General features: G+C 34.8%; 1 protein-coding gene and 2 long non-coding RNA genes across 3 annotated transcripts; 2 read left to right on the forward strand and 1 right to left on the reverse strand.

Moving 5' to 3' along the window:
- LOC143461950 (C-1-tetrahydrofolate synthase, cytoplasmic-like) lies at positions 1-21,380 on the reverse strand. Its single transcript, XM_076959905.1, has 17 exons — positions 21,181-21,380; positions 16,521-16,671; positions 11,676-11,887; positions 9,466-9,639; positions 7,025-7,150; positions 5,236-5,363; positions 3,503-3,711; positions 3,176-3,291; positions 2,748-2,835; positions 2,508-2,659; positions 2,200-2,424; positions 1,978-2,098; positions 1,743-1,895; positions 1,414-1,610; positions 1,116-1,303; positions 774-975; positions 1-624 (listed from the first exon to the last, which is right to left on the reverse strand). Exons 1-17 carry the CDS (start codon positions 21,298-21,300, stop codon positions 382-384), a joined length of 2,805 nt encoding a protein of 934 aa, XP_076816020.1. The 5' UTR covers positions 21,301-21,380; the 3' UTR covers positions 1-381.
- On the forward strand, positions 912-24,489 carry LOC143461951 (uncharacterized). The gene is made up of 2 exons (XR_013118109.1): positions 912-992; positions 24,138-24,489. It is a non-coding gene; the product is annotated as an uncharacterized LOC143461951 (long non-coding RNA).
- Positions 13,089-13,889, forward strand: LOC143463175 (uncharacterized). Its single transcript, XR_013118270.1, has 2 exons — positions 13,089-13,228; positions 13,523-13,889. It is a non-coding gene; the product is annotated as an uncharacterized LOC143463175 (long non-coding RNA).
- Positions 24,490-25,679: the final 1,190 nt, after the last annotated feature.

The following is a 25,679-nucleotide window of genomic DNA, read 5'->3' on the forward strand; positions in this document are numbered from 1 at the left end:
TCACCAAAACTTGCAACTTGTATTCAGTAATTGAGAGCGGACATCGCGACTCAAAAACTGTTGAGCTTTTAATCTTGAGTGAAGACTTGCGGTTCGAGTTTCGATCAGCATGTAAGGTTAGTAATCTCGAGTCTCGACCTTCAATACTTAACCTCATAAAATGGTGATACATGATACAAAACATAGTGCAAAATCAACTATACACTGCACTAGGCCTATTATACACTTCCTAAAAATTTCGTTTGATATGATCATATAAAATGTTGCACGGGAATTAAGCAGACGTCTTGAGACAAGATCAGGTAATTTCTACAAAGAAATCATGCATCACAAAAACAGTGACTTAGATCATTTTACAGTTCTAGATACGGGCATTCGCCATCAAAATAGTCCTTTGATTTCTGACGTGTCCGGATCAATGTCAATGTCGTAAAAGCAGGGTCTCGTGGGTAAACCGGGCATGGTGCTCATTGTTCCAACAAGAGGATAGAGGAAGCCAGCACCAACACTTGCTCGGATGTCACGAATTGGCAAAACAAAACCAGTGGGTGCGCCTTTTAGTTCCGGCTTATGTGATAGAGACAGATGTGTTTTGGCCATACAAATCGGCAAATCACCAAAACCCTAAAACAGAAATTTTTTATGAAACCTTCATGTTGTAATGAATCGCTTGTATTTGCATTCAATCGAGTGCTTGTAAAGGATAGTAAGATACACAACAAACCTAAATAATGTAAATATATTGTTTGGCTCACTGATGTTTTATATCAAACCTGTTTAGTGTATAAATCGACTTTGGCTTGAGCTTCTGGAGAAAGTTCTATGCCATCAGCACCGTATATCTTCTTTGCAATAATTTCTATCTTCTCAGCTATTGGTAAATTTAATTCATAAAGAAACTGAAATTTACTTCTAGATTCCGTTGCCTTGACCACCGACTTAGCAAGATCGACCGCACCCAGCCCACCATGAGACCTACAGTATAACACGAGGTGAGTAAAATGAAAGTACCTAATGAAAGCAATGCAGCTGCATTGTGTGAAGCAATATTTTATAGGTTGTGTACAATGTGTAGTGTGCACATTTGCAAGTATTCTAATCCTTTCAAAACCTACCAATGATATGCACTGACAGCATCTATGGCTCCACTTTCTCGTGCTAGACGCAGGGCAATCTCTACTTCCTTATCAGTATCAGAAGCAAATCTATTCAGGGCAAAGACAACCGGTACTCCAAACATTTGAGCATTTTCAATTTGTTTTCGTGGATTTGAAAAACCTTTTTCTAACAAATCCAAGTTCTCCTGTGAAAAATGCAACGTAAACCATAAAAACAAGCTTTAAGACTGGCCCAGCGACATGGACTACTTTCTCTATAACCAGCTCAAGAGAATGTTTTGACAGTATAACGCACTTCTGAGTATTCCCTAGCAAGGGGCTGGCCAGCAACAACTGCAGGTCCGCCGCCATGCATTTTTATAGCTCTGACAGTGGCGACAAGCACAACCACGCTTGGAATAAGTCCAGATCGTCTGCATTTAATATTGAAGAATTTTTCCATGCCGATATCAGCACCAAATCCAGCTTCAGTGATCACAAATCCATCGGGTCCTGTGGTATTTTCTCAAGATGAAGTTGTTTTCATATTGAACGCACTACTCAGGCCTACTAGTTATAGTTTCTTAAGATGCTTAAAATGTTTATTTAAATTTATTGCAACAAAAATCTACTAGAAATATAAACCTGTTAGTTTGAGAGCAATTTTGTCAGCTAAAATTGAAGAATTTCCATGAGCAATATTTGCAAACGGGCCGGCATGAACGAAAACTGGGGTGCCTTCTAAAGTCTGCATTAGATTCGGCTCTATCGCATCTCGCATTAACACAGTTAATGCTCCTGTACCATAAGCATCAGCAACAATTATAAAAACGGTTTCATAGAAAACAAAATAACAAAGATGAACAAAAACAAAACAAGCCTGTAATTCCCAAATCGTCGGCAGTTACAGGAGACCCATTGAAACTTGTAGCAACGACCATTTTTCCTAATTTCTCCCGCATATCCTCCATGCTTGTCGTCAACGCTAAAACTGCCATCACCTAACAATATACGGCCATCTGTTGATTTGCGATGAAGGCAGCAAATACGTGTAGCAACAAACGTTGTAAATCATTTTTTTTAAATATAGAAAACCACACACCTCGCTAGCAACAGTTATGTCAAATTGCGCAGATCTCACTCTCCCCTTTTCAGTGGCAGATTGCCCAATCGTGATTTTACGAAGAAATCTGTCATTTGTGTCTATGACGCGTTGCCAAGTAACGGTATCTGGATCAATATCGAGACGAGCAAATCTGGTTCTCTCCTCATCAGTTAACTTATTTGGGTCGCGTTCAGTAATTCCAAGCTTTTCCAAGCGCCGAATCTGTTCAACCGAAACAAAATATATAAATGCGAAACAAAACCGAAGAGAAGAAAAAACAAAACAAATAGTATATATAATCATACCTGTATTGCTGAAAAGATCCGTTCTCCATTTTTCTTGGAAGGGACCAAGCGGGAATATAACGCTTTGTCTGATTGTGTCGATTCGTGGAATATTCGGGCATCAATTGCAGCCGCTAATAGGTTATTCGAAGCAGTAATAGCATGAATATCGCCTTTAAAAGAAATACAGAATCTACGTTGAGGCAAGATTGCTTTAGGTGTACCTTAAAAATACAACGCAGGCTATGGAATATTTCACACCGGTTAGATGAAGATTGAATTCATCCATCGGAATAACCTGAGAATAACCTCCGCCCGCTGCACCTCCTTTGATGCCAAAGGTTGGTCCCTGAAAAAATTTTGCTTTACTTGGTATGCTTGCACTATATCCGGAAGGTTACTAATAAAATAAATGCCTGGGCGCCATACATCACGGTAAAAAATAACTGGTAGAATCCCTAAGTAGAATATTAGAATACACTTGATGAAAATTTTACGTCTCGTGCGCACGCACATAGTACTTGCAATGTTATAATTATAACAATATAATCAAATGCAGGCGTAACATGCAGCATACAAAAAAATGTTTGTTGCTTTTGAGAACACTACCAACCTAGTGTTGAAGAAACGGTTGAAACGTATGCTGGTATAAAATTACGTATTAAGTGAATCAATGATTTGTGTTTTACCTGCGATGGCTGCCGAACGCAAGCGAAAACATTCTTATTTAAGTGAGCGCCGAGGGCTTGCACCAAGCCGATAGCTGTTGTGCTCTTTCCTTCTCCCAACGGTGTTGGAGTTATTCCTTCAAAAATTTATATACAAAGATATCCCGTCAGTCGTCAAGGGTTAGCTGGAAAACTAACTCAACAACACTTTTACTCAACTATAGTATTTCATTTGCGATGTATTAGTTGTAGGTCTACAATAAATATATGAGCACATGTCATATCTATATAATCATGAAAAGCATTGTTATAAACACAAATTGGCTAAGACTAGTAATAACATAATACCGGTGACTACAACATAGTTTCCATTTTCAACGTGGTTTAGTCGTTCGAGCACCTTAAGTGACACTTTTGCTTTCTTCTTCCCATATAAATTCACTTCATTCTTATACAAACCAATCTCCTCTGCGACATCGCTGATATTTTTAGGCCTCTGCTCACTTGCTATTTCAATATCACTTGGAACAGGTTCATGCAAGGCCAATGGTAAATACCTTAAAAGAAAATGTTAAACAATGCTATGATATTAGGAATGCATACGGTAAACAAGCCAACGGCGGTCCTTGGGCCAGTTATAATTATACCCGCTGCACATATTCAAATAAACAACAATCAGGCATACAGCAATTACTATATGCAACTAACGCAGTATATCGATGCGATAACACCTCGGTTAATGACTACCCCAGTATCACCGCCATTTAAACGAGGTACAGAATATCTTCTATTCTAGCGCGATGTATGGCATTCCGTTGCACTAACGCTACCACCCGCTAACAGGGGTTCCATGGATGGTCGACTTATGGATTCTACTGTATATGTTTTGCGTAGCGGACAATTTGTAGCTTGTTGGATAATCTGAATCTTCAGCAGTACTGACAGTTTAAGAGGGATTACGTTGAATACTATATGCTTCCAAAAACGAGCATATTTCATTGTAAATAACTCAACAATGATCTCTTAAACGACGGGTCTAGACTTTCAACAATCGGTGTCACTTAAAATAGTTAAATACCACAATTAATTATCAAGTCATAATTAAGTAAAATTTGCTTATTTTGGGCACTTATTTATGGCAATAACTTCTTCATCAGTACTTATTAATACAAATCTTTTCACCAATGTATTTAATATACTGTCAACTATTCCTTGATTTAAGGCCACCTTGGTTTTGGGTTTGCCCCTCATTCTAAAGATAGGCGGTGAAGTTAGGAGAATCGGTACATGCAAAAAGTTGATTTTAGCTATTTAAGGTTTGATTGAAGTTATGGTTGGATTAGAAAGTAGATTTAGGTTAATTTTTGATTAGTATGTTATAATGTTTAAGTTAGGTTAACAAGAAACTGTGAAAAGTAGCTTCGAACGTACGATTTTTCCGGTGAAGCCTTAATTTTTTGTCGTTTGGTGTCATTTGAACGAAGAGCGTATGGCAAACCTTGTTACACAACAATAAAACAAAGATTCATAACAGTAGAAAATATTTCATTAATCAAACTTTCGCTCGATACTACAACCATTTTCAAAAGATATACATTCTCTAAACAATGAATGGACGGGAGAAACGTGGTAAAGCCCCCAGGGCCCAGGGCTTGCTACATTGCTGCTGTAAGTAACGCGATAGGTTAGCATGTGTAGTTACGGTATACGTACCACGAAAAACAGTACACGTCAAATGCACCTATTTCTGTTTATTTCTTCCCAAATGTAGAAATGCGACAGTCTTAGCAGGAGTGGAACGGGGACAATAGCACAGTTCTTTCTTGGACTGTCAAATAACCTCACATGCTAGCTCAATTGTGTTTAGCTTATTGGTGACAAAAGCTTCCTACTAATTCACAACGTATTAACTTCAGCCCAGTACTAAACAGTGGTTAACAAGACGAAGATAAAAAGGCCGTACATTAGTAGTGTGTATCATTTGATAGGTGGTGGCAAGAAATTCCTTACAAAAACAGCATTCAGCTGAAGTCAGTCGAACTGTATCGCAAACATTACAGAAATATAACTCAAGTTATTACCTCATGTTCCAAATTGTAGACAATCTTTTCTCCAAGTCTCGTTTTGCTGCTTCCACTGTGTTTTGCATAAGCATTGCAACGGTCATGGGACCAACACCTCCGGGTACTGGTGTTATCCATGATGCAACCTGCGGTTTTAAAAGTGTCCTGAAAGTGTGTCTTACATACCCTACGTTTTTACTCAGTAACATTGCTTTGCAATCTTGTATCTATCTCAACAACACAAAAGACTAGATAATGACACTCATGTAGACAAGTTAACAACGCAAACGTTTCTTTGTTCTAGATCTACACGTAAAACAAAGGCAATACTTTAGTAAAAGAATCTAAAATTTGACGACTGTAAATTGTACTGCCTGTTATTCACAAACGAAGCTCTCGTCCAAATGAGGTTTCGCGCTGTGTTAGAAATACTGAAATAGAGTAAAAACAGGACCACGTTTTCGCGCGTTTCGCTCTTGTCTGCGACGCCGCTACAAATCATGACGTATACGAGTGAATCACCATACGAGGTTGGCTCTCTTCTTGGCTTTGTTTCTTTATTAACTTTTGCTCTTTCCGTCACGCGTGTATACTCAGGATCCGACAGATCAACAATTACAGTGATATTGTTTATAAATTGTGCAGTACTTTAACTATATTTAATTTAAATTTGCTTAGATAAAATAATTGGAGTTGACTTGTAATGTTGAAATGGAAATGTTGATTCTCGCAACGTAGGACTAATGGAGTGGCAAGCTTACTAGAACAGGGTTGCTATTATTATTAGTAATGGTCCAGTTGAAGAAGTTCAATATTTGCATGGACCAGTGAAATTTCCGTCATGCAAGCATGAACATAGAACTAACAAAACTATCAAATATTTTACGTACCATAAAAAAATATGAGGCGACATACGTGTCTAGCTCAAACGCACAAAAATGGGGTTGAAAATGAGCAAAGATCGCATGACCTTGCGTATTTTGAGTGTTTTTTTTTCTTCCTTCCGCAAATACAACAACATGTTCCTACGATTTAAATCGAGTTTTAGGAAAATACAATGCGTATTATGTCGTTCAATTGCATGGGTGAATACACTACCACGGTAATACTAATCTCATGCTGTACTTGAGGTCCAATCGAATCAACAATGGGAAGGTTCGGGCTCGAAGCAAACGGACATTTTACTGCATACGTTTTGAGTAGTAGCTGTACTCATTTCTTATGCGAACTACAACTGACTAAACTCTACTAGAGTGTGATTCTGAAAGCCAGGCAAGCAAGCCGATCCGAGTACTAATTTTAAAAAGTGATACTTTTCAGAATTCAGCAAAAAATTAACGAAGTGTCTATTTCACCGAATGTAGGTCACGGCGCCTGTTCTTAAAGATAGGCGGTTGGTTAGCAGAATAGATATGCAAAAAGTTGATTTTAGCTATTTATGGTTTTATTGGAGTTAGATTTAAAGTGGAAGGTAGATTTAGGTTAGGTTCAAGTTACTATGTTGTAACATTTAAGGCTAATTGAATAATGTCGCTGCGCGGGTACGGGCAATACCACGCGCGGGTACGGGCAATAAAGTACGGGCAATACCACGGTACTTTGTCGGTACCGAAACTGCTACCGTCGGTACTTTTAGAAAAAAGTACCGAATCCCATGAAATTACTTTTTTAAGAAATATACGACGGTCCCGGTACTTGGTACATCTGAAATAATTACTTTAAGGTTTTGAGGAGTATGTTTTTTAAAACTTAAATTTGAAATTTTTTTGAAATTTTTGAAATTTTTTTGATATAGTTATTTACATACTTCTTCTACTTCTTTAGCTACATCTCCAACCAAACGCTTCCCGGATTTTCTTGTGCTGTCATCAATACTGTTGATGCCGCAATCAATAACTATAGCACCTGGTTTTACCCAATGTTTCTTCACGATCTGTAAAGTGCAGTTAATAGCAAATTCAAAGAATTTTATGCAATATATACAAATTTTATTATTATACAATCCATACTGTAAGCATAACTTAGCTAATACATTCCAAAAATAACTAGCAGATTAACAAAGAAATGCAAGTCATAGCTCTTAAAACTAAAAGACAAGAAGAATACACATCAATATCCACAAGCCAATAGCAAGTCGTTAAACCAACCTATGAAGCAATTTAATTAATTTTGTACGTTGGAAAGAAATTACCAGTACATAATCAAGACAAATTAAAATTTATTAAAACAATGTTATTGAAAAGAAATACTTCATGCACAGTTGAAAAATATGTGTAATGATTTCTTGTATAATAGTATATATAAGTTAAGTCACAAGAATGATATGAAGAAACAAACATTTTATAACATACGATTACGATAAATATTATCTCCTGTTGGTACATTTTTGAACACACTGCAAGTTGTCTTATTGATAGATTAAAATTTAAAAAAAGCATAAAATATGGTTTGATTCAGTTTGACGTACAACCCTTATGGACATATGGTACAAGCCTGAATAAAGATTGTATCCATGCACCAAGTGGATTTTAAATAAGAATAATTAACTATAAACAAACAATTTTATTCAATGAAAATTCCAAAATTGTCAACTTGTCTGAATTAAGATGACTTAGTTTTGAGTATTGCTCAGCAATTGTGAAACAAATCAAAACTGACCCTTGCAAAACACACACAGTTACTAATGAAATACTTGTCTTTAAAAGTTTGCTCTCGTATCACAATGAAAACAACTAACATGAACTTTTACATTTTGACAAATCAAAGCACTATCTTAAACCTTTTTTTCTACACCTGTTATGTTTTATACATTTATCTTGAAACGTTTTACTGACATTCTCCCCACAGACTGGTGTAAATATAGAACAAAAGAAAAATAACTACAGTCAATTTTTGGCTCTCAGGCTTAATTGGTAACCAAAATTTCAAATTTCTTTGCAAATTGGCCTTAGTTCATGAGTAAAAAAGCAGCTTGGGCCTCTGTTGAATTATGATTTGATAACAAAACTTACTCAAGTGCAATTGTTAATGAAAAATCACTAATTTTTACTGTTTATAGGTAGTACCAAGTATGCTTGTTACACATGTTTTGTAATTTCGATTTTTATTAAATGAAGTAAGTTCGGTTGCTGGTGTTAAAATACTGATGAAACGGTCTTTGGAAGTAAACCTGGGTCAGTTTTGAAAAAACTTCACACAATTGCTCTTCAGAAAAGCTAGGCTTGACATTGATGACATTTGGTCCTATTTGCTAGATATTGATGGATAGATTCAAATTTTAGCATTCATTAGATAATGAAAGTAGTACAGTGAGACTTCGTTAATCCGAACCCCAAACAACCGGAATCCCCGTTATCCGACACAAAACTGCTGGAAACGGATTTCTTCCTATGAATTTTACTCATTTAATCCGGAAACCCCGCTGTCCGACTCCGACATAAAAGTTTTGGAACAAATGTGCTAAATAAATAGCAATAAAATCTGATAAACCAGATTATTAAGAGTGAAGGGAAAATAATTTACGATTGTCCTAGATATAGTAGTTAGTTGACGAAAACAATAGCCGATTATATACGTACAATAATGTTGCAGTTTCACTCTTTACACGCATACGCATACTTTGAATTGGAGTAAGGTGCATACTGATTTTTGAACACGGTGCTGCATTTGCAAGATTAATTGATTTTTTTGCTTTCCGATAATCCAGATACCCCGCTAAACCGACATTTTATGATGAAACAAAGTGGTCCGGATTAACGAGGTCTGACTGTATTTTTAAGTCAACTTCAGACTATAGGTATAACTACGTGTCATTCAAGTAGTCTAGCTTGGCAAGACTAACTAGCTTAATAAGATTAAACTACAATTAAATTGAATTTTTTGGGTATCTTGATAAAAATATTTAACACGCATTTTGGATGGTGTGGTGCAATGTTTTCTTGCTGACAGAAATATTAACCATGCGTCCTTGATGTTGTATCAGGCTGACTGGTAGATGCAATTTATGTAAATGCATTAAGTTGCAGTGCATGCAATAATTATGTAGTCTAGAATAGTTAATTTCGTATTTGTCCATAATCTTTTTGCTAAACTTTTCAATAAATACATTCTTAGTTTGATGGTTGAAAATTTCAATATTATATCCAAAGTGGTACCACTTGTCGAAACACAAAATTTCCAATGGTTATTTCCCTAATATGAACAAAATTTACACTCATTTCCAATTGAAATAATGTACTCACAACTTACCTGTGCTTGTCCTACAGCCACCACTAATATATCAGCTTTCTTAGTAATATGAAGAAGATTTTCAGTTTTTGAGTGACAGCATGTTACTGTTGCATCATGCCATTTCAATACCTCTGATACAGGTGATCCAACAATTCTACTTCTACCCAAAATGACAGCTTCCTTTCCGCTTATCTGTTTAATAGAATTTTTCATTGTTCATTTTTAATAATAGGTGCAACAAGAATGATTAAAAATAAATTTGTAATTAGCAGGCCAACTTCAATATGAATTAAAAAAATATTTAAATATTTAAATTGCTTTGTTAAATCTACCTAGTAAAACCTCTATTCCATGAACACTTATGTTTAAATGTCATTTCACAAACTTGTGTAACGACAGGCTTCGAATTAAAATACTTTTCAAAATATTGTAGAATAGAATTGCAAAAAATACCGGTCTAGTACCATTTTGTCATCTCAAAATTCTCCAAAAATTTTGCAGCTTTTCTCATGATCACATGCTTCTAAGCAAACTTAACTTATTCAGTTTATACGAGAGAAATCTTTGAGAAAGGTAAGGATCAAAAGTAAGTACCGGTAGTAGAAATGAAAGAAAATTATTAAGTACAGCGTACAGTAAAAACAGTAATGTTGATACTTCGATTTATATTTGGCCTATCCAGACTTAATTCAGTGAGTTTACATTAGTTAAAGTTCACATGAGCCTCACAGGAACGTTTGTTGGTCCCAGGCTATGCTCTTTTGTCGCCTCCACTGAAAACAATTTTAATATGCATGATTCACATGTACGCATAGCACAGGGCCATGACTTTTCATTGTCCCCGCAAATTACCCATTACGAAGATAATAAATAATTTTAGGGGGTGTTTCAAATGTATATAAATTGTAAATGCAAATTGCTGTTACATTTAGGTGACTATACCTATAAATATACCTTAAAAGACATCAAGGGAAATAACAAATTAAACCTAAGTTATGATAAGAACTGGAACCCAAGCATGACCTCGATGGACCATCACAAGTGACCTTAGGCTTTTAAGCTTGTAACCACAGATAAAATGGGCATAAATGGTTCGAATGCTATTGCTTCTTACTATGATAGAGAGTTTTAAAAGTTTTAAACATATGTCATCGAAGACTAAGCCCCTTCCTTAGTAGATAACATAAAATCTCATTCGAATTTGCCAATGGTGGAACAACAATGTTCAGACAACCAACATAAAACATGCTATTGGCCAAAAATAAATGATCTGACAAAACCGGTGCAGATGAGAAGGGGCCTGCATGCAATGAGCTAACTTTGTGCCGTAATTAGATGAAAGATAGGGCAACATTGAAAGGATGGTGTAAAGTGTTTTTACTTTTATATTGACGTGGATATTTTACATCCATTTTACTCGTGTTTGGATATTGTACCAGTACCCAATTTGACCATAATAAATAAGAAGTGACTATTTCACCGTATGTAGGTCACAAAACTTGTTGTTAAAGATAGGCAGTTAGGTTAGGAGAATGGGTGTGCAAATAGTTGATTTTAGCTATTCAAGGTTTTTTTGGAGTTAGATTTAGATTAGACGGTATATTTAGGTTACTATGTTATAACATTTTAGCTAGGTTAACAAAAATCTGCGAAAATAGCTTGGAACGCACAATTTTTTCAGTGAAATAGTGGCAACCTAATAAATATTAGTATATACTGGTAAATTCAGTAAAATAATTAAAAATCATACATATATTCGTAGCTTAAGCAAACAGTTAACTTCTATAATTCCACCAGAAATGCAAACGTGGTTTAAAATGTCTCAGTTATAAACCATCACGACTAACTAAAATTTAATATATTAAACATGCCATTACTTTAAAACTTTAACAAACTTAAAGTACCCAGAGAGCAAATTACCAGCTTCAATACATTATAAGAAACTTCTAGTTTTCCATACATACATCAAACTATATAACTGGAATATATATATCTACTCACTTATCATTCTTTTTCTTCATTGACCAACCAAGTGTTAATAACATTGAATTGATCAAACAATTTAGGTTGTGTTAAGTATTTCTAATGCCATATGCACATTGTGTTATCAGGAAAATAGTTTTTAAGGCACTGATTATTTCAGTAATTATGTGCATGTACGCAACAGCAACAAGAAACATCAACATTCCATTAAACAAAAATTTTAGAATTTAGCACTAAACAATCACCTTTATGCCAGTATACTGGATTAATGAGAGGCACCCCCGTGGTGTACATGGTATGAACAAATCACCATCCATCTCGCCTCTGCTCAATTTGCCTGCATTTTGGTTGTGAAGACCATCGACATCCTTGGTAGGCAAAATAGAATCGGTTACAACATCCTCATCAAGAGCATTGTCACTCATTAAGGGAAGCTGTACAATGATTCCGTGCACATCTGTTAAATATAACTCATGATTGGTCCTATCTTCAGTGTACCAAACTTTGTGATGCTGCCAAAAACTTAGCAAAAAGAAGAAAACGATATGTTTACAGAACATACAAACCACATCAAAATTTAAAATATAGCGTTTTGTTTAATTAAAAATAAGTCAACTTTCGAATAAAAAAGAGTTATATGAATCAAGATAAAAGATGTGCATCTTGACCACGGGTCGGTAACCTTTAGCATTGACAGAGCCGTTTGGTCTCGTTTCCGCCAAACTAAAACCTACTCTGAGCCACAACACCTAATTGACTACTTAAAACAAAAAACCTAATGCTACATGTATAATTCGAAGTAATGCTTTACATTTACACATAAAAACTTCAGTAGTCACCTTCACAAAATTCTCATTACAACGATGACAATCCGCATAGTCACCAAACAAAGACCAATATCTAAGACATGCGACCTCGAACAAAAGCAAACTTAGGATCCCGTGAGTGGCAAGCAGTCATGCGTATTATACCCACGAATCACTGTGTAGTATGCATATAAGATTTTCCTTGTCCGAATAAAACTTTCGGAATAATAATCAGACAAACGCTTTAAGTTATTACATTTTGACACCAATAAACACCATTATTTATTCACATTAAGTTTTCCTAAATGAGCTCGTTGGCTCTGAGTTGCGAGAGCCAGAGCACAGAGATGAAAGAGTCGGATGCGGCTCCAGTTATCGACCTATGGCCTAGACCAGGGGTGGGCAAACTTTTTAGCTCGAGGGCCGCATTTAGAATCTGAAATTGTTCCAGGGCCACACTATAGTATAATTAAGATTATAAGCCAAAACATAAAATCTAAAATAGTCAAAACACAAGCTTTTATTTAATTTTAAAGTGACCAAAGAAATGGAGATTTTATATATTACATAAAAGATTTACAAAACGTTTGTCTCAATTATTTGTTTGAATACAACCCACATATATCAGAAGCATTAATGAGATTTGTGCAGTTGGTCAGAGTCATTAACCAACTTTTCAAACTTAGGGGTGAAGTTGGTTGTGCTGATTCTTAAAACAGAATGGAGATTTGAATCTGTGAGCAGCGACCAGTTCTTAGATTTTCTGATTTTCATTACTGAGAAAGTCTGCTCGCAAATGTAAGTTGACGCAAATATCACAAACAACCTTATTGCAAAATATTTCAGATTTTTAAATTTTTCTGAATTAAGAGATGCTTAAAACTCAATCAGTGATCTGCTTTCACTCATTTTCTTCAAAGAGTCATCGGCATGCAAATCTATCATTTCTAACTGCAGTTCTTCAATTGTTGTTTCGATATCACAGGCAAAAGGTGAGCTAAGTAAATTTAACTGGCCTTCCATTACTTTGAAATCGCCAAATCGTTTGATAAATTCCCCATGTAATACTAAAAGCTTAGAACTGTAATTCTCTGATAATTCCTGTGTGACGTCGATTTGGGTTCTTAAAAGTGGAAGATGAACAAAGTTTTGCTCTTTCAACTGCTCAGCAAAAAGTTTAACCTTGATTTGAAAAGCTTTTACTTCCCGGTACATTTCATGAGCAAATATACCTTTACCCTGAAATTTCGTGTTCTGTTCGTTAATCTTTTGCATTTTGTCGACAGAAAATGCAAAATCACATACCCATTCCTTACGTTCCATTTCCTTTGAAAAGTCACAAGAAATATTTTTCATATTGAAAAACATGACAATCTCTGTTTTGATCCTTCATACTTTTGTTAATACTCTTCCAATGCTTAACCAGCGCACACTTGTGTGGTAAAGCACTTCCGCAAAATCCGCCTCCATATCATCCAACAAACTTCGAAATTGCCGGTGTTTTAGTCTGTGTGCTCTTATTGAATTCACTGCATGTATCAATGGATCCATAACATGTTTGATTTGCAATGATGATTTACAGAGGCTTTCTTGATGGCAGAGGCGCCATCTGTTGTAATACTTGCTACTTTATCCAAGCTTAATTCTGACCTAATTAGACAGCCTAAGACATTATTGTAGAAATCTTTTCCAGTAGTAGTGTCTTTGAGGGACTCCATTGATAACAATTCTTCGGTAATGTGAAAGTTTTCGTCAATTTCTCTGATATGAATGAGTAAGTGAGCATTATCCTGAAGATCAGTACTTTCATCCAAAGCAATAGAAAACCACTGAAAATGAGTACTTGACGTTGATAGCTGTTCTTGAATGTTTACTGCAATCGAGTCTATGCGACGAACAATTGTTCTCCGAGACATAGGTATGGCTTCTATTTTCGATTTAACTTCAGGACACACAATGCTGACAGCATAGACGATGCAATCTTTAATAAATTCCGCTTCTGCAAATTGCTTGCTGTGTTTTGCAATTTTATTGGCTAATATAAAACTTGCTTTTCTTATGTTCTTTTGTAAAGACGAACAAAATTTTTTTAATTCAGTTGCTTCATTTTGCAGCTCATGATTTGATAAATTGTGCTCATAATTAGGATGCTTGGTTTCAAAATGATGTTTCAAATTGTAGTCTTTAAATACAGCAACGCTTTCATGACAAATCAAACATATTGCTTTACCTCCAACGTCAATAAAGAAATACTTTTCTGTCCATTCTTTGTTGAATACACGACATTCATCTTCAAATTTTCGCTTTTTAGATTGAACTGCTCATTATGGGTGAGTTTTACCTAACCACACATATAGTAAACGAATCTTCACAGCACACACACAAATCAATTTTGAACTAAGTACATCACTCATAAACTAATAACTTGCTAGACTTGCTAAACAACTAGCTGCTAATCTAAAATCACACGTTGCCAGATGCATTTTGAGCGAATTAACATAATCAGAAAAACTGTGGAAATCGTCACTCCTCTCTCTACCAAGAGTCTTGGCCTTGGTCCAAGACTAAAACGAAAAAGAAAGTCTCGTGATGCGACAGGCCGAAGTCAGAAACTTCCATTGCGACGTAATCGGCTGTTTAGCAACCTAAGCATTTCAAAATGTGTGATCTGGCTAATTCCCTAGCCATCAGAAAACTTTTATTTTCATTTTTTTTGAATAAATTGCATTTTTCATTAATCCGATGCTTTGACATTAATAGCCATGCAAGATAGCTGAGTACACAAATGACAAGATACATGTTGCTAAAACTTCACACCACTAAAGAAAACAGTGTGGCTGGGGGGACAAACCACTATAATGCAATAAAAAGACTATAATATATCTTTATCAAGATAAAATATATTGAGAAAAAGTTTAAATCATTGTAGTAATTAAATTTTTTAAGCAATTTTATTATTATTTTTTTATATTATTGCTTAAGGCTTTCGCGGGCCACACAGAAAATTGTCTCGGGCAGAATGCGGTCGTAGTTTGTCCACCTCTGGTCTAGGCTAGGTGTATGACAGTTGTTGAGCTAAAACTGTGCAAGTTTTGACTGTCACACAATTTTTACATTTTTATATGGTATTGCCGTAATTTAAAACTGTCTACCCGTCCATTGAACAGAAGCAAATACCAAGGGCAATGCAATGGTAGTGCCACTGGGTATCGTACACATGTACATGGAACGCAGGCCTCATTTTTGTGAAGCCAAAGCTCGAACAACTAGATTACAAAGCTGACTGTAACATCAGCTGTAACGTTTCTGATAACCATCAACAGCGATTATGTTGGTCTGGAAATATTGTTTTGTCGAAAACGGCACTACAAACCAAAAACGTAACTCTACTATGAGACAAAAATGTACTGATGTCAGATTTAGATTTTTTTGTTGCAATTACTTTGTCGGGTAGTGACGCAGTTACGTGCAGTAAACAGATAGCTTTAGGCAACTCAGTAGTTTTCAAATTGAAACCAAAGAAAACTAATAAAGTATGAAAATTATTCCAAAACATATGAAAACAGAAAAAGTTACAATAGTTTATCTATGTCAAATAATTACTTGAGTCCTGGTTAAAGGCTTCTATATTCCCTACCTCTGCAAATACTGCAGTGACATTAATTAAGTAGTGCTAGACTCACTAGCATACTACCAGGCGAGTCATTAATCTATGCCCCAGCAAGAACCTAGTTTCCTTGTTTGGTTATAACTTACAGAAAAACATATCATATGTGGGTATACTGCATTTCAAAATTGTACACCATAAATTGCCAGTTATTGTTTGTATAAATATGAGAATAAATTTCATTTCAAGGTATTTTAGGCGGCTTTTGAGGCATAAAAAAATTGGTTGTGCTCCACGCATTTTTGGCAGAGTAGACAAAAGTGGGAGTTTTAGACCCAGCTTATAAAAACAGCCTCAACAGTTCTCAACACAATTTTAAATACCCCACTGATTGCACTGCATCTACTGTAATGGCTGTTCTTGCAGTCGGTAATGTATTGGAATTAATTTTCAAGCGTCCACCTTTATTTCTACAAGAGAGTATTTAAAGCTTTGTGTTTTCTTTTTTTAAATTCCCAAAAAATGTGGTGCTTAATTGTGTACCAATCCTTAATCCAGGAAAAAAAATTAAAAACATTGTATTTCAATCATGCTTTCCATGTGAGGCAATCGCCAACCTCACAATGTTTTAAAGGGACGACTGAAGAATAAGAAACAATGATACAAAGTAAAAGTACCATAATTATTATTTAGATCTTCAATTTTTTCCACAAGTTGTGACTGAGTTGTTGATCGAGAAAGATTAATGTGCTGAACAGCTATGCCAACTTTCTTTGCAGCTCTTATTTTCATCCGAATATATACATCAGAATCTGGCTTATTTCCAACCTAAAATGATAAAATCATGCATAATTTACATATTACCAAAATTACATATTGTTATGTAGGTTATTGGTCAAAAAAAATCGCTTCTGGCTTTTTAGACATGTTTTCTTACGAAAAGTCAAGGGTTGAGACATAATTGCCTTTTTAAATCTTGTAAATACATTCATGTCTAACAATTCAACTTAATTGGTTCTAGGAGGTCATTTGAATTCAAAAAATTTCAGTTTTTAAAACTAAGCTTTCAATAAAAAAAGAAATTTAATCTGTTTACATAATTGATATAATATTGGTTATGTTGTACAAAACCTAATTAAATGGATTAATTTATGTAAAAATAACCAATTTTGAGCAATTTTGCACACACAGAGTTAAATGCTAAAAGTTATTTTCGCAAGTTGATTTTCGATGAAAATGTACCTGTCAAGAGAATTCATTTAGATGTTCAGTCACTGATTACATTTGAATATCAAAAATGATTATTTCTGGGGGATATTTTTTTGAATAAATGTTAGGATATCTAGTTTTTTAATGGTAGGGGTTTCCAGGTTCTGAGGAATTACTTTATATGATTGATTTTTCTCAGTTTGACAAAAATATTCCAAAACTATAACACACTGAAATCACTCAGTAATATAAAATAGATAAATTAAGTTAAGTAGGTAAAAGTAAATCTTAATATAAAAACTGAAGGAAAAGCTACCCATGAGTTCTTCATAGTAAATTGGACATTGCATAAATAAAAAACACCCTTTAGTGTAACAACATTGTATACAATAAAATTCACGAAATGGCTTAAGGACAAAACATTCAGTTTCCCATTACATCAAATGAAACAATCAATAACATGCGTTTTATCTACTGCGCATGATCTTTAAGATGTTTTATTGGGTTGAAAGTTAGTTGTATATGCATGTTATGTAGTTATGTAAGCTCCTTCATGCAAGACGACGGTTTCCCGGTGTAGGTTACACTGCAGTCCTGATCTTTTAAGGAAGAAAAATGTTTCCTATTTCTAAAGCAACTTTGACTACAGTAACTCTGTTACATGAAAAATGTTTCCTATTTCTAAAGCAATTTTGACTACAGTACAGTACTGTACTGTTAATTGGTGTACAGTGCTATATTTGTCTAACAAACATTTGTGCATCACATACGTAACATGTTACTTAAGCTGTTTTCTTATTTTAAAGACACAAAAATAAAATAAAAACACGAAACTCAAGTAGCATTTCACACATCGTATATTCCGCTCTAGCATTGTTGTTCTGATTGTCTAACCCAGGAGTGTCCAACCAATCAATTGCCGTCTACCAGTGGTCCACGGACAGACCCCAAGTCGACCGCGAGGCCGTTAAAAATTTTTTTTATATGTAACAGTTTGTTTTGTGACTTGGGACAACTATACGCCTACCAAATAATCGAGTAACAGTTAAGTAATTTGTTTTCAATTTTTAATAGTCTCTGTGGACTAGTGTTACAATACTTTTTTACTATTGTTACTTTGACAGTGTGACCAACACAACTTTTTATTAGTTGCTGTGCCAAACACAAAACTACTTAATCTTAAAACTGAATAATCAACCAATTACTATGTCTTCGGTAACTAAATTATCCAGTAATCAACCGACTACTGATGGCGAATCCTGATCAATTTATTTGAAGAAAATTTGATTACCAAAATTGCTAACGATTGACTAACTTACACTTCACGAAAAATGAATCACCTTAACTCTGTTTATAGAAGGTTTTCTGTATGTATGTACTGGAGAGAGGTTAGGTTTGTGATGTGATGACTACCTGCACTAAAGGAGAGATTTTAATTTTGGAAGGAAATTCAATGCAAGGGCGCAATGAAGGAAATGGGGAGGATTTCAGTTTTATTGCTTCTGCGACCATAACGTTTAAATAAAAAAATCTATTTACACGCTAAACCACTAACGTGGTGATTGCAATTTTGAAAAGGCTAAACGTGTCATTGTTTCATAAAAAAAATTTAACCTTTTCTTTAACGCTTTGAGCTCATTTTCATTCTTTTGAATTTTCTGTCCGAGTTAAGTTTGCAATATAAATTTCATTGTGACACCACAATGTATTTTATGTTACGTACATGGTTATATTGGGGGGAATTAACACAATTGAAATTAACAAGTAAGAAACACCGGATATGATGTGTGTGGGTTTGCAATGATCACACTGGATTGGTAGATCGCGGGAGGTTGGTTACTTGAAAATTAGACCTTGGGTTAATAAAGGCTGGGCAATCCTGGTCTAACCAGTAGGGTCATGCAAGGACAGGAGTATCTTTCATGCACCAATAAACATTACACTACGTAACAAGATTTAAAAAAAAATTTGTTTGGCTACATTTTTTAAGTGTGTCTGTATGATTTTTAAGCGCTGATTCCAAAAATGGTATCAGTTTTTTTCTATCATCGATCGTTATCAAGATACAATGAGTTTCGTTTTCTTAAGATTTTTCGTTAACTGTAGGTTTTTTATGCGGTTATGATTGCTATGATCTGTGTCTATCAGCATAATGATGTTGTAAATAGGCATCCGATTTACTTGAGGAAGTGAATGGGCATGTGTGAGTGATGATACTGCCAACACAAATAGGCAATTGGAGTTTTCTGCCTACTTTGATGTTATTGAAGACCTTTGCTATTGCAAAGATGTGGAAGGACTGTTTAGTGTTGTTGGAATAGATCATGATCCTACTCAGTGGCGGCTTTTCATTGACAGTTCTACCAAAAGTCTTGAAGCAATGTTAATTTACAATGGCTACATATATCCATCAATTCCACTTGCTTATTTATTACAGATGAAAGAAGAGTACAAAAACATCAAGCAACTGCTCATTAAAATCAGTTAGCTCAGTTTAAATGGTATGTTGGTGGTGACTTTAAAAATATTAAAATGTTGGGATTTTTGCTTGGTCTGCAGAGTGGTTACACAAAATACTCTATTTGTGCTTGTGGAATACTAAAGCTGACGGTGAGCACCATAAGAAAATTCATTGGCCGACAGGGGAAAAACTAACCCCAGGAATGTACAACGTTATTAGGGAACCTCTTGTAAGCTGGGAAAAAGTTTTACTACCACCACTTCATATCGAATTAGGTCTGGTAAAACAGTTTGTCAAAGCTTTGGATTTTCGGGGACATTTTTTCAAGAAATCCGTTCAATGTTTCCCAGACTATCAGTTACCAAAATAAAAGGAGGAGTATTTGTTGATCCCCAGATAAACACAATGTTAGAGTGTTAAAGCTTGGAAAAAAAACGAATAAAACAGGAAAAGAAGCGTGGCAAGCATTTCGAGGAGTGGTTGACGGATTTTTGGGAAATAAAAGGGAGCGAAATTACAAGGAGTTTGTGGAAAAACTTATCAAAAGTTACCAGAACATGGGTTGTCACATGTCTGTCAAACTTCATTTTTTATGTTTCCATCTGGATTTTTTTCAAGAAAATCTTGGTGGCTTCAGTGAACAACATGGTGAGAGACTTGACCAAGTATTGAACCAATGGAAAAACTATATAAAGATTGCTGGGACAGTGCAATGGTGGGAGACTACATTTGGTCTTTAGTAAGGCAAGACAGGAGTGGTCATAAAAGAAAGGCTCATTTAAAAGTACATTTTTGAATGACTCTTACTGTTTGAAAAAACAATGTTACATTTATCTTCAAGCCTTCCTTAGTAACGTTTTTAAACTGGCTTTTGCCTTTAATAAACCGAACAGAACTTTGATGTGGAGTTAAAATCTACCGCAAGAGTAGAACACATTTTGCGACATCAGATGAAACAAAAAGTTTGAATATCTCAAAAAGTAACGATGGTACGAAAAAACTAACTGGATTTTTGAACTCGGCACCCAAAAATACATAAAGGGGCATTAAAAAAAGTAGGCAAACAAAAATTGTGTTATGTAGTGTTATGAATAAGCTTCATCTCCATGGTTAGATGTTTAATAGTGTATGCAGTGTCCGCAGTTAATATCGTACCGGGTAGGCATAAATATGAAACTGAACTTTCAGATCTACGAATGTTTGTAAGTCGAGGACTTACTGTACTGTCTTCACCTTATGGCAACCCAAGATCTGTCTTTATTCATTCGAAATGTTGTGAATATACAGCAGTGCAGTAAATTCCTGAAAGTTGTTGGTATGCTCAACACAAGTAACCCATAGTCAAACAATGATTTGTTCCGAAATTGCCACGGTTTTAGAAGTGACAAAAAGTAAGTTTACAAATTCACCACTTGTTGCAACCAAAATGAGTAGGATCCAAGTCGAATTTAAAGTGAATTGTATTTCCAGTGATTTTTACTAATTTTCCAATGAAATTTTGATTGCAACACAAGTGCACTTGTACTTTCACACCTGCAAACTAAGCAATCAAAGCCCCAAGGTAAATATTCCTTGCATTGATCAATAAAGTACAGTTTACAAATTGTAATGAATCAATCCTTACATCAGTGCTTCATCAAAAGCAATTATGATAAAATATTGATTACCTGAACAATGGCCAGTCCAGGTTGAAAACTGGCCATTTTCTTTTTCATTTCGGCAATATCTGACACCAGTTTTTCCTGAATGCTGGCGGCTATATCTTTTCCACTAAGTGTGTGAGCCATCCTTTTCCACCGAGTATTGTTTAAACAATTTTCTGATAAGACTAAGTATCCTGTTTTTAAAATAATGTTGCAAACCCTTTTATAATAAAGGCATGAACATGAATGCTAAATTTATTGTTTGAAGCAAAGAATATACCAGGTGATATGAGACATATCACTTCCTCAAAATAGCTAAGTAAATCATAGCTGCAGTGTAGCTAGGTTATTTACTTAGGAGTTATGATAACAATACGCTTATATTAAGATCACCAAAGAGTAACCTTATGAGGATTCATGTGTGGTTTAACAAATATTGGTTTGCCTTATCAAGCTAACACACTACACTATGCTTAGGCTAATATCAGTTAGGAAAGGTAGGTTAAAGCAGGGCTTCTCAAACTCTTTGGGTCTGCGACCCCATTTTACAAAAAAAAAATTTATGCAACCCCTTAAGAGGTAGCCTACATGTTAATGATGTTAAAAACAATAAACGTCCAATTACAAATGTCAAGTGGTATTTTTGTCTCTGGAAAAATCATACAAGTGCACACAATCCACCGAAGTACAGTAATCTGCAGTAATGAAAGAATCTTTTAATGGAAACAGTAAAGCGAATAAAAAATAATCAAAAAACAATTCAATTTATAAAAATTAAACTTGTTTCGCGACCCTAAAATGGTTAATGGGTGTCGCAACCCACAGTTGGGTTACAGAAGCCCTGGATTAAAGAACCCCAAATATGGATTGATATTAGCAAATAATACCAAGTAACAAATCACTAAAATGTTGCCAACGATGCATGACGCAATCCACATATCAGGTAACAGGGATATGTTACCACTACTTAGAGGTGTATTTACAGTGGAAAAAGAGAACAAACTCTCTCCTTTTCAGAAAAAAGTTTCAAGAAGTAAGGAGTTTTCTTTTTAAGTTAGCCAAATATTCACAATTTTTATATAAAAACAAAAAAGCTCTGCAAAAAGTGCACTCTTCGGCTCCGGTATCATGCCCTCCTATGACCACAGAAACTCGATTTCCGGCCCCTGGCAGGTAGTTTTTGTTGTGTGGTTTTCCCCAACATTTTTTCTCTACTGCCTAGTATCAAATTATGTCACATGCTATTTAGGCTGTTAAATTGTTATTGAAAGCAAGCGATATCATATATACATATAGGTAACAAATTATTTTAAATCAGCTTTTCAAATGGGAGCACAATAATGTGAAATGTAGATGTGAGAAAGATGCAAGATGCAGATGAGAAAGATGTACTAATAATTGCATTATGTAAACGGTAAGAATAGATAATAATAAATAAAGAACAGTAGTAAACGGTATGAGAAGTTGTTTCGTAAAGGCAAAATTAAAAGCAAGATTTTTTGTTATAATAGACAACACTTGGAATTGGGGAAAATTGACTGACTTTGTGTGAATAGTTGAAAGTTTAACAATATACTGTTGGTGGCACAATTTTTATTTTCGGTTCTCCTTAATAATCAAAAAAGTTTCAAAAGAATTTCCATATGATTGTTTTATTGTCGTTGAAAGTTAGGACTTAAACAATTTTATCTCAAAAGTGGAGATTGTAGCTCATTTTCATGTGGATAAATAGAAAGCCCACGCCTGAAAACATTGGGTAAATCAAAAAATTATCCAAATACAAAAAGCAGATCTCGAGATTTCATAGTTTTATCTTGCTCCCTGAAAATATCTTAGAAAATGAAATAGAATCATTTGAGCAAATAAAAAATAGGGAAGTTTAACCAATTTTCATATTATAATGAACTGAACCTATTGTAGCAACAATGTCAAATATTTTTGAGCAAGCTCTCTACATTTTCATGTGTATTTTATGTTGCTTGTAACATTCTTGCGATTATTTTTTAATGTTGATTTTCTTTCTCTCTTTTTATCTTTATCCTCAGAATGAGGAAAGTTTTTGCAAGACTAAGCAATTATTCCCCGGCACTCAAACCAAGTTACTGAACTTGTTTTTTGTGCCACTTCCAATAGATACACATTATTTATTTTTTGTTATATTGCCAAATTTGCAACTTTTACCAGAATCACTGAAACACAAACAGGCTTTCTATCAGAGATAAAGTCGTTACGTTAAACATACCAAACGAAGCTATCGACACACAATTTGCAAGTTGTCTTATACTGCTTGTAAGAATTAAGTCTAGAATGCTTAAGTTATAAAAACAACATCACAAAGACAAGTAATAGGAGCAGAACATATTGACATTAACGGTGCATTCAACTGATGTTAAGGTTTGAACTACTGCAAATGGATACGAATAAATTCGGGTTCGTCGAATACAGAAACAACATATTCCAACAAACTCGAATATTTTTCATTCCAGCCAATTCAGATAAAATTCTAGATTTGCTATCACTATTCTAAAAACCATTGGGATTTTTCTACATTAAGATATTTTTTGGGTGGCAAGATTTTTTCAATTGCCTATATTTGTCATTAGAAATTTTCGAGCAACTTTGATTCTTCTTTAAATTACAAGCATTCTGGGTATTGGATTATAAAGATTTCGCTCAAATGAGTAGCATATGAATTCCATTACGTAATAAAAAAATTTGAAAAGATGTTGCTTAGTTCTTATTTTACAATGGTTTGAATCCTAAGCACTGGACTTGTTCAGTATGATATCTAGATACATGGTTAGTGGAGAATGCAACGAAAAATGTGTAAGAGTTTGCGTCTTTGCGTGTTATCTGCGGCATGTTACATAGGGTAATTTTGTTTTGCATGTCAAGCAAAGTTTAAAATAATCAATTATAGAAGTGAATACAAACTGAATTACTACATTTAAACCTGCAGCATATTTTCAAATTTTTTTTAGGCAATGTCTACTTCACCGGCAACAGGTTAACGAATTTGGAAAAAGCTACTTCGGTAAACGGTTAGCCGATTGTGCAATTAGTATTTTCTTAGTTTGATAAACAATGGCTGGTGAAGTAGACACTTATTTTATCAGTGCCATTTACCAAAGTAGGAAAATACGAATGCGGCAATTATGCTTGTAAGTGAATTGCAATATATGCTAATTTCAACTTGAGAATCACGTCCTAATTTTTCCAAAGTGTGATTACGGTAAACTGCAATTACGCCCGTCAGTGAATTGAAATGTATTCTAATTTTTAACTTTATATGACATAAAATTTTCCAAAGTGTAAATAAACCTAAAACTAATCCCCTCTGACCCAAACTCTCACTTCTCTTGATTAAATTAGTAAGCTAGCCTACTAGTTGAAATAAACGCTATTTTTCAACTGAAAATCAAACTTTTTCGGAAGTTTTAGTTAATTAGTTTAGTTTTAATTTAAAACTAATCACCACCGACCCAAACTTTCACCCCTCATAACTATAGGCTAGGCCTAAAATAAATTTGAACAAAAAAAATAAAACAAAGGCAAAAATCAAACCGGAGCATACAAGCCCCAATATTAACCACTGCGCCAACGCAATGCTTTCTTTTAGTCGTCTAAAACGAGAGTGATAAACCCATTAGCAAAAAACTGCCAATCACCGTATTAATCTGCAACTTTGGTAAACGGATACCGGTGAAACAGTCACTTCGTTTTTTTTATCACGGAAAGTAATTCATATACTACTCACTTGAGCGAAATCTTATTAACGAAATGCCCCAAATCCTTGTATTTTAAAACAAAAGTGGATCGACAATTTCCGTGTTTATTAAATTGGTCTAGGTCTACAGGGGACCGAAAAAATCTTGCCACATAGATAGTAACTCAGACAGGATTTATTGGAGCTGAGCTCATGCTTAAACACGAAATCGCTGTAGCCATATTAAAAAGAAATCAAGAAAATACAGCACAACTAAGAAACAAAGCATGTGAAACGCAGCCGCCACAAGTCGTTAAAAGTTCTTTGTAACTAGTTTTTTGTATTCTTTAGCAATAGATAGTTAGTTCAAGCCAGTTTTTTAATATAAAACTTCGTCAGCTACAAATATTGCTTTTCTCGAAGTCTTAAAGTTTTCAAGGAGCCACGCTTTCTAGATGAAAACCAAATGGGGGAATCACCAACAACAAAAACACTAGTAGCCGGCACTTGTCAAACATATTAATAAAAAACACATTTTTTTCTGTTAACTTTGGGCAGACCAACTTCAACACGAATCGAAATTTACCTCCGGATCTTTTTCCTGTGGATCTTCTTAATACTCCATGTCGCTCATTGTACCACGTTTCTCATACAAATACATAATAGAATAGGTTGTGTTTCGTCTAATTTTACCCCGTTTCCATGTCCACTTTTCAGGTTTAGTCCTAGGCCTTACTTTCCACATGTGGAAGTGACCCAACTTACGCATGCCTAGTACTACGCCAGAACTGCATCTTCGTCGTCGGGCGTACAAAAT

This window comes from Clavelina lepadiformis, chromosome 6 (genome assembly GCF_947623445.1).
Source record: "Clavelina lepadiformis chromosome 6, kaClaLepa1.1, whole genome shotgun sequence".
NCBI classification, from domain to species: Eukaryota; Metazoa; Chordata; class Ascidiacea; order Aplousobranchia; family Clavelinidae; genus Clavelina; species Clavelina lepadiformis.

Bases quoted from the DNA above. Each gene is read 5' to 3' on its own strand.
- LOC143461950 (XM_076959905.1), bottom strand. From the start codon at position 21,300: ATGGCTCACACACTTAGTGGAAAAGATATAGCCGCCAGCATTCAGGAA. The intron at 16,672-21,180 runs GTAATCAATATT...TTATCATTTTAG, and splicing joins CTGGACTGGCCATTGTTCAG to GTTGGAAATAAGCCAGATTC. The intron at 976-1,115 runs GTAGGTTTTGAA...GTTATACTGTAG, and splicing joins GCTGTCAGTGCATATCATTG to GTCTCATGGTGGGCTGGGTG.